Here is a 10,242-nt window from a genome sequence, read left to right as displayed (position 1 = left end):
TTTCAAGTGAACATTAAAACACCAGCACTACTACCCGATTCTCCCCCAACGCAGTGTTTTGCAATTCTGCAATTAATACAACGGAGAGGAGAAAAATTACCAATTTGCCATTTTGTACCTTCCTGGTTCCTTTCACCCTGTCGACAAAACACCACCGTAAAGACAATTTTGCCTAAGAAATGAGATTGAGGAATCTGCCAGATTAGAGTAATGCCCCCAAAGCTTTTCCAGCTGTTTCTGTGGAAAAGAAGCACAGGGGGAGACTCCGCACCACTGGAAAACTAAGTGCCTACTTGGTTTCAGGTGTTTCATTTACTTTAGTCCCGTGATCCTTACACCCGAATATCATCACTTGACTATCTACCTAACAGTTCAGTAGTTAGGTTCTTAGCACTACATCATCCTCCGACCAACCCGTAAGAGTTCAATTTAATGTACCTAGAGAGAGTGTCCGCCTAAAAGCAAACAGTACAGACCACCGAGACGTTAACCCGTTCGGAGATCCAAGGTCTACCCGAGAGCGTGGGAAGGCCTCTCCGGAGGAGGCGGGGTGGTTCCCTGGGCCCCGCCCCCCGGCTTTGCTTCCGGGGCGGTAAGGGCGGCCACGTCAACCTCGGGCTCCGCTCGCCGGCCGGGCAGTGGATGGTGGGAGTCAAGATGGCGGCGGCGGCGGCGGCAGCAGCGGCAGCAGCCAGTATTCGGGAGAGGCAGACAGGTACCGACTTCGCTCTTCTCCCTGCAGTTTCGTGCTTGCCAAGGCAACAGCCTCTTCCTCTCCTAGTCGCCCTCACTTGGTCATGGTGCGTGTAGCTCAGAGACTGACCCCAAGAGTTTAATCCAACCTCACATCAAGAGTCCTTCCTCTGAGTTTCTGGGGAAGAGATGCCGTTAGCTTGAGGACTTGGCCCCTCACCTGTGGTGAGAAGGGGCCTTAGGGGAGTGCAGGTTGCCGCGGTCCTGCTCTTCTCTCCTTTCTCCTGGACCTCAGAAGGCCATCACGACGGTATCAGGCAGCTGGTATTTTCTTTCCTGTGTTGCTACCTATTAAGTCTCTGGGTTTGTTTCTGTGTGTGGTTCAGTTCTCCCAGTTTTAATGGTGAAAGAACTCCACTTACTGGGACTTCCACCACAGTTGCAAAATTTAGTTATTCTTTTCAGAGCGCCTTACTTTTTGCCATTTACTTAACTTGAAACGAGTCGTTTGGAGGTATCCGCAGAAAATTGCCTGGTGATAAAGATTTCCTTCTTCAGCATACTGGAAAGGATTGAAGAATGGCAAAACAAATAGCTTTCTCATTTTTATTGGAATTATTGTTTTAAAATAACATTATTAGTTTCATCTTCAGTAGATCATGTTTAGATAGATTTCACCTAACCAGCAAAATATGATAAAGAAAAGATACGTATTTTTTTCTCTTGCGTTTTGGTGGGGTTTTTTCATAAATATTTTTAGTTTCGCTTTATTTGAAACCTTCTACGTAGAAACTATGGTTTATACCTGTTAGCTATAATAATTGTCTTAAAGTTGTTCAGCTGTTTATTTTGAGGAGCTAATAGAAACAAGCCATCAAAATTGTGGATACTTGGAAATTGTGTCTCCTGGAATTATGCTTCTTTAAATATAAATCTAAATAGGAAAAGTATTGATGACACTTAATATGGCCTACCGAAGAGAATTTGGGCTTTACTTGTTTCCTTTTTGGCATTTGAGGAAAAAAATTAATGATGACTTTAGTAACGGCACACAAAACATTGTTATGTTTTGCTTTTCCCAGTAAATAATTTAATATAACCTATCAGGTGAATCAGGCATACCTTAAATATATGAAAGTCCAAATAAGATGTAGAGAATACCTGCCATTCATTTTATCTGTGTAATCAAATAAGAAAACCCTACTTTTTTTAGTGCTTTGGTTCTGATAACTTAATGAAGCTAAATTAATTAGTTCATACCACATATTAAAATAAATAACATGTCAGTGAAATTATATACCAATACAAGGGAGTTTTTTGAAAAATTAGTTTACAGTAAATTTTCATATGCTGAAACTTCGTAGGATATTAACATCTAATACTGCTGTTTATATTTCTATAGGAATAAACATTATAGTAAGATTTTAGATTGTGCTAGATCAAATTAGTGTTAAGAGTTGTCTTATTTTCACAGGAAAGTAAATCCCTTCATATGTCTTATATAAGAAGAATTAATTATCTCTGATGCCTGTTGAGAATGTTCTGGGACATAAGTCACAATCCTCAAACATTCTAGATATGAAGGAATTTGCAATCAATTTGGGTATACGAGATAATTAATAGTTTGTATTTATTGAACATTTACTATTGCCAGGTACTGTTTCAGGTGATTTTGTATTATCTCCATTTTATATGTAGAATAGGAAATTAAAAGTCATCTCAAAAGCTGCCTCCTTTGTGAAAGTTTCCCAGATTGCTTCCCCCTCTATCCATACCTTCAGGTGAAGAGGTAGAATCCGTTGCACGTCCATCTCTGTTACTGTTGTCCTTCATGTTACCTCTTCCTTACAAGTTCTAATTAATTTTATCTGTGTCTCAATATTGTAGAGACCCAGATCAAATGTTTTCTCACCTGTAGTGATTTCATTTAGCATCTTAATTTTAAATACTGTCCATAGAGCTGGGTGCAGTGACTCATGCCTATAATCCCAGCACTCTGGGAGGCTGAGGCGGGGCGGATTCCTTGAGCTCAGGAGTTCGAGACCAGCCTGAGCAAGAGCGAGACTCTGTCTCTAAAAAATAGATGGACATTGTGGCGGGCACAGTCCCAGCTACTCAGGAGACTGAGGCAAGAGAATCACTTGAGCGAAAGAGTTTGAGGTTGCTGTGAGCCATGACGCCATGGCACTCAACCCCAGGGGTGACCTGAGTGAGACTCTGTCTCAAATAAATACTGTCCATATATTGATAATTCCCAAGTTTATTATCTGTAGTATGGATCTCCCATCTGAACTTAGTCTACCCCTTATCAGTTAATGGCAATTTCATACTTGGTGGTTAGTCAGGTCAAAAACCTTGACTTTTTTTGACTTCTCTCTTTCATATCTCAGGTCAGATTTGTCAGTAAATTTTGTGTCAGTTCTACTCTGAGAGTATATCCAAGATCTGACCAGTGTCATTGCTATTACTCAGGTGCAATTCTCCATGAATTTCTGCAATAACCTATTTGGTCTCCTTGCTTTTTATTCTTTTTCATATGGTACCCAGACTGATCACATGTTTGCTCAAAACCTTCCAGCAGCTTCCCATTTCAGTCATGGGAAAAGCCAAGGCTTTATGTGATCTTGTCCCCAGTTACCTTTCTGACCTCCCTGTTAACTGTCCCCTTTCCTTGAACACACCAGGAGTGCTCCTACCTTTGTGCCTTTGTATTTGTATTTCTTTTTGGAGTTTTCTTTCAGAGATAATCTGTATGCCTCACTCTCTCTCCATCTTTATGGCTTTACTCAGATATCACTTTTGTGGGAAGTCTTCCCTGATACTCTATTTAAAAATTACATTGCAACTCCCTCTTTCCTTTTCCAAGTCTTTTTTTCTTTGTTGATTGTCTTTCTCCTGCAACTAGAATGAAAACTACTTAAGAATAGGTAATTTTTATTTAGTCTGTTTTGTTCAATGCTAGATCTCCAGTAACTAGAGTGCAGTGGTAAACACTTGCTACACAGTAAATATAGTTCACAATGTTTGTTCAGTGAATGAGTGAAGAAATCATTCTAGGTAAGGGTGAAACCACATTAACCTCATTACAAGTCTAGGAATATGGATATAGGTTGAGAGTATCTCTCATCCAGAATGCTTGAGTCCAGAAATGTTTTGGATTTTAGAATATTGACACTATTACTGGTTGAACATCCCAAGTTCAATAATCTGAGCATCATTTTGGCCCCCCAAAAGTGTCAGATTTTAAAGCATTTTGTATTTCAGATTTTTGGACTTGGGATTCTGAACCTGTAGTATGTTTAGAGCAAATAAGGAAAGCAAGTTTGTCATTTCAGTTAAAAGCAATAACTTAAGCCTGGGGGAGTCAAACTCTGATGAAAGTAAAATAACATTTTCATACACTCTCTGAACACAGGCAGTGTTCTTCCCACTATATCAAAATGCCTTTTAACAAGTTAGCCAAGGCTCAAAGATGGAGAAATTCTCCTAAATTGAACTGAGAAAGCAAATGTAGGGTGATCTGCTGCTATGCTTACTGGCTTCTTTCTCTTAGCTAAGGCTTCACTATGGAGACCACTTAACACCTGAGGCTTACACGGCAGCCTAGGTTATAGTTCTTTAAGTTGTCATGTGCTAAGCATGTGAGCAGCTTTTCTTAGAAACAAGATTTTCTCTCTCTTGGGCTGTGAGTCCAGGGTGGTGGTGTCTTTATTATCTGGAGGTGAAATGAAGAACTCTGTTAGGGCAGAGTGGGAGAGTTAGTCTGGAAAACCCTCTATGCGTCCTTTGTTATTTTGATTTTAAGTCTTAAAGTCCTTTTTTGTTTGTGTGTACTTTTATGTAACACTGCAGCACCTATGAGCCTCTGAAGAAGGTGTAAATCATTGTTAATATGCATTATTGGTTGGACGTTAGGTACTAATATTTTACCAGAAATTATATTAAGTAGACAAATACATCTCTAAATTGCAGTCTCTTTTGTGATGAGGGTGTTACTGCCTTATACCTACCTCAGCAAACAAGCATTCAGTACAAGTTTTCCTAATGAGTGAATGAATATGCTGTAAATTGGTACTGGGGTTATCTTAGTATTATATGGTCTCTGGTAAAAGTTGAGATTGTGAGTTATTCTGATTACTTAATAAAGCTTGATGCAATGTTTTTAAAACGAAGTTGATTTAAGGATTGCCAGTCCTTTTTTGTTAATAGATTATTTTCTTTCAGATTAATGTAGGGGTACGTACAATTAGATTACATAGTTTACTTTTGTAAGGTTAAATTCTGAGTTGTAGCTGTGTCCTTCACTCAGGAGATGTGCAGTATATCCGTGCAATGTACCCACGGAGTGGGAACTGACCCAACCTCTTCCCACCCTCTCCCCTACTTGAATTTAATTGAGTTTTTTGTCTCATATGAGCATGTAATCTACTAGTTCCAGTTTAGCACATGTGATGCCATGAATGGATTAATAAATTGTGATGTATGTATACCATGGAATACTATTAAGCTGTTTAAAAAGATGGAGATTTCTTATGTTTTGTAACAACCTAGATGGATTTGGCTGCCAGTTTTTTAAAAGTTAAATCACCTAACTGTTGCTTATAACTCCTGTGATTTTTTTTGAAGTTGTGTATTTTCTTGGCCAGAGCTATTGGATAGCTAACATCTATGGGAAAATCTCAGTTTTCCTATGGAACATAGAATTTTAAGCAATATGGCTCTTCAGTAAATCCAACAGGATAAGTTAGTTATAAGATGCGCTCTTGGGGATAACTAAAACATAGACCTGTTATATGAAGGTTTTATGTGTGAACCAATTAAATATGTGATAGATAATTTTGTTTTTAGAAAGGCTGATCTTAAATCTATCTTCAGCCAATGAATAGACAACAGCATCAGTTACTTATTGAAGCATTCCAAGTTCATGATTAGAGAAGTTTCTTTTTGCATCTATATAAAATGTAGTGTGGTATTGTCAGGAGAAATGAGAAAAGCTTCTTCCTCTATATTTTCCACAGTTTCATCAAGGGATGGAAATCTCTAAATAAATGCCAATTAGCTAGTGATGAAGAGATCTTATAAGATCTGAGCCCTAATTGTACATATCCAGTCATTTGACTAATCAGTTTTACTGGAGTTGATGTGCACAATTTGGGGAAGGGGGTGTCATAAATAATAAATGTGTATTGTATTTATGTTCACAGATTGGTTTTTATAAATGGTTTCTGTAAACAAGATATTAAAAATGTATAAAACAATAAAAAAATAAATAATAAATGTGAGGAAAAAGAAAATCCTAAAAAAAAGGTAATATTTAATAAAAACTTTTTTCCCTCCCCAGTGGCTTTGAAGCGTATGTTAAATTTCAATGTGCCTCATGTTAAAAATAGCACTGGAGAACCAGTTTGGAAGGTAAGAGTTTATCTTAATGAGAACTCATTCCTTTTTGTCAACCCTTATTGATGGTAATTGGAAGGAATTTCTTAACACTTATAATTCAAGAATATTTTATTTTTATTTAACATGGTATCTTACTATGAATCCTTAAGTGAAGTGAGACAAGTGATAAAACAGTGATGTTTATCTAGGGAGTCCACCTGATCTCTTGAGTGGAGTCTTACTGTTAGCTATTTACTCTGGTTGATGTTTTATTCCTTAGCTTTTCAAGTCCAGAGTTTGGATCTTGTAAGCTTGCCTTAGTCACATTCAAAGGCACTGGTTTATTTTAACCATCTCATAAGACAGTGATCTGTAAACCACAGTACCAGTTTATTAATTTATAAGATATAAAACTGTCAGTAAAACTATTAATTAAACTGGAAAGCAATCCACAATCTTTCTCCTTTTAGAAATCCCAGAGAGCCATTAAAACTTACTTTTCTTTGGGCTTCTTCATTTTTTTTTACCCAAAGCCATTATAAGACAGTTGATTAGATTTAAACTTAGTAGTTTATAGTTTATACTTTCTTATTGCTAAGAAATCAATTTGGTTAGAAATCAATATGGGGCACTTTTTAAACTCTCATGAATCCTTGTAAGTCTTTTGTGTTAACCCTAAAGGAGGCTGAAATCATCCTTACTGAATTCGTAGTTTAAGCTCCAGAATGTTCCCTGATTTCCCCCTTACTTCCTGTTTCTTTGTGGACATCATCCGATTGTCTCTTTCATAAACTAGTTTGTTCTAAGGCCTGCCTTGAGCTGTGGAATTAGTTTGAGCATATCTTGAGTACACATTTCTGTTAAATTCTTTCCCTACCTGTCACTTTTTATACCAGCGTATTGAGATTTAAAGAGGGAAGATTTTTGAGAGATGCAGCAGAACTAGAGCAGAAAGATTTTTAGCCTCTCTAAAGGAGATCCTGGCATTCAAGAAAAATATTTTTTTATTGCAATATGTTTCATATTCTCATCAGCAATTTCTTATTCCATAAAGAATTTTTGAGGTAATTGTCACAAAACACCTGTCGAGAATATTTTTTATTTACCTTAAATCTGAAACTAATTTTGAGAGAGAAAACCCAGTTGGAGTTCTGACTACTCCTTGAAGGTGTCAGTGAGAATACTTTTAGAATGTGAGGAAATGCTTTTGGTAGAATAAGGCTATAAAATACTCTTTAGACTTAATTTTTTTTTTTCTTGCAGTTTTGGCCAGGGTTGAGCTTGAACCCGCCACCTCCAGCATAAGGGGCCAGCGCCCTATTCCTTGAGCCACAGGCGCCGCCCTAAACTTAATTTTTAAAATGAATTTTCTTATTAGCCTGAGATCCTTAAACTACTAAGTTTTTATCATAATGGAACTTATTACATATTAGTTTTGAAAGTGGCTAATTTTTACATATCTGTTTTTAGAAAAGATTTATGGAAATTGGGGAAAAAAAGTAACTTAGAAAAGTATTTCATAAGAAGAAATTTGTATAATTATTGATTTATTATACCCTAAGTAGTAATGCTTTCAAGAATATATTACTACTTGGATAGACATTTTAGTAAATAATGATGGAAAATATTAAATTGAGGCAAGGATAAGAATTAAGTTTTATACTTGATTTATTAAAGTTCAGCATTCTCTTAACTCATATTATTGTCTTAGTATGGATTCTTGATTGGTTGGTCACTGATAATGATGTTTAAAAAATACATTTTTTTTAAAATAGGTACTTATTTATGACAGATTTGGCCAAGATATAATTTCTCCTCTGCTATCTGTGAAGGAGCTGAGAGACATGGGAATCACTCTGCATCTGTGAGTTTTAACATATATCTAATACTGACATATATTTTCAAATACATTGTTAAAAATTCCTCCGCCTCCCTGAAGTGAAATTATTAAGGAACATTTATAGAGAAAAATAGTTTATAGTATTTGTATCATACAGAACATGTTTTTCCTCATATCTTCCTTTATTCAACCTTTATTTCTGAGGTTAAAAATTAATCTGCAGTCTAGGCTTTATGGTTCATCATTTATATTTTCTTCCTGTGTCTTTTCCTATAGATTTGGTTTACTTGCTATGTGAAGGAGAAGAACCAATATTGTTAAGGTCTCTTCCAGCTCTAGAAGGGTTTTATTCCTTTAATTTAAATAAGTTGTTTGACTTATGATGGGATATTTCCTGATAAACCCATCATAAGTTAAAGATATCAAAAGTTGAAAATGCACTTAATACACCTAAACTACTAGACATCGTAGCTTAGCCTAGACTACCTTAAATGTGTTCAGAACACTTATGTTAGCCTACATTTGGGCAAAATCATCTAACACAAAGACTACTTAGTGAACTGTTGATTATCTCACGTAATTTATTGAATACTCTTTAAAAACACAGGTTAGTTGTATGGGTACTTGAAGTACAGTTTCTACTGAAGGTGTGTGGCTTTGGCACCATCGTAAAGTCACAGGATCCTAAGCCAAACTATCATGATTGGGGACCATCTTTACTTTTTTAAAAAAGGAATATCTAAATTAGTTTATCATTAATATGAAAATTTTAGTGACTGAGTGATGACTGTTAATCACATGAGAAGCTATCTGTGTTGTGTAGTGATTGATTATATTGCTTCTGACATACTTGATAAAAATCAATGTGGCCTAAACTGTTGCTGCTGCCAGTGGAACATAGAAATATTTTATAGCTGCTGAAGTGAACTGTTGTGCACCTTGCCCCTAACCATTCCCTCCTTGCTGGAGAATACCGTAACTACTTTATACTCTGCAAACTGGTTTAGGCCAATTTGTAGGAGACGGTAACTGCTAAGTTTCCAGAATATGAAGTGGTAGTTGAACAGCCAACATAGAAAAGACAAGTAGGTAGCAGGGTGACAAAAAAAAAGGAAGGGAGGAAGGAAGAGAAAAAAGAAGAGACAACAACCCATGGCAACCATCACATTATCCTTCTCCTGTGTCCGTAGCAGCCAGACAGGAGAAGTCATGACCAACAGACCCTACTGGGAACATGTGCCTCTTCCTCTCTCTTCCTGATTATAGTAGGATGGCTAGAGAGAGGTGAACACTGTAGAAATAAACTGTTACGATATTTCTTGACAAAAGCATGGCAGAATCTTAAAATGAATGATAAAAAGATTTTGTGATTTGATATTGGGATATTTAAGTGAAAATATTCTCTAAATTATAAGGCGGGGGAAACTATGAAGTGATATAATCTATAAGATCTTTAGATTTTCTCCTGTATATTCTCTTATGAAACAATACATATAAGACAAATGAAGACTAATGAGAAATTTGGATCTTATCATTAAATAATGTTAACACTGATGTAAGGAGTAAGTTGGGTTAACAACTGATTAAATGCAGAAAGTGCTTTTAGAGCACAGGTCACTGTCCTTGAGCTAGTGAACTCCCAGTTTGAGAAGTACTATTTTAAACTATCTTCTGAGGTAAGTGACTAAGAAAAAAATGTTTTCTATTCTTTATGTCTTCTAGGCTTTTACACTCTGATCGAGATCCTATTCCAGATGTTCCTGCAGTATACTTTGTAATGCCAACTGAAGAAAATATTGACAGAATGTGCCAGGTAACATGGGTTCTTATTTTACTGACTTGAATTTGGGAACAGATATTTTTCCAAAAATAATCTTAAATTTTCAGGGTGAAGAAACAAGTTCCCTTGCCCAGTTTCCCATTCTGATTTTCTTTTCTTTTCTTTCTTTTTTTTTTTGTCTGAGACAGAATCTTACTTTGTCACCGTTGGTAGAGTGCCGGGGTGTTAGCTCACAGTAGCCTCAAACTCTTGGGCTCAAATGATTCTCTTGCCTCAGTCTCCCAAGTGGCTGGGACTACAGGCACCCACCACATCACCTGGCTAGTTTTAGAGACAAGGGCTCAGCCTTGTTCAGGCTGGTCTCAAACTCCTGAGCTCAAGCAGTCCACCCGCCTCGGCCTCCCAGAGTGCTAGAATTACAGGTGTGCGCAACTGCACCCAACCCCCTTCTGATTTTTGAGACTATCTTTAAATCATAAGTAGCTCGAAATATTTAAAATTTGACCAAAGAAGCATTATACAGTACCCCTTATCTGCAGTTTCACTTTCC

General features: G+C 36.8%; 1 protein-coding gene across 3 annotated transcripts in view; it reads left to right on the top strand.

Moving 5' to 3' along the window:
* The first annotated feature begins 581 nt into the window (after window positions 1–581).
* Window positions 582–10,242, top strand: part of SCFD1 (sec1 family domain containing 1) — a 97,611-nt gene continuing 87,950 nt past the window's right edge. The window contains exons 1-4 of one of the 3 annotated variants that reach the window (XM_053593801.1): window positions 582–715; window positions 6,035–6,105; window positions 7,848–7,936; window positions 9,635–9,725. In XM_053593801.1, the coding sequence (XP_053449776.1) occupies window positions 643–715; window positions 6,035–6,105; window positions 7,848–7,936; window positions 9,635–9,725 (324 nt within the window). In that variant the 5' untranslated portion in view covers window positions 582–642. Of the gene's footprint in view, window positions 801–6,034; window positions 6,106–7,847; window positions 7,937–9,634; window positions 9,726–10,242 lie in introns of all 3 variants that reach the window. The other 2 variants (XM_053593802.1, XM_053593803.1) reach the window with 2 other exon arrangements.

The sequence above is a fragment of the Nycticebus coucang genome, chromosome 6, assembly GCF_027406575.1.
Source record: "Nycticebus coucang isolate mNycCou1 chromosome 6, mNycCou1.pri, whole genome shotgun sequence".
Taxonomy (NCBI): Eukaryota; Metazoa; Chordata; class Mammalia; order Primates; family Lorisidae; genus Nycticebus; species Nycticebus coucang.
Note: the sequence above shows the minus strand (reverse complement) of the source record. Positions and strands in the feature narration are given on the sequence as shown.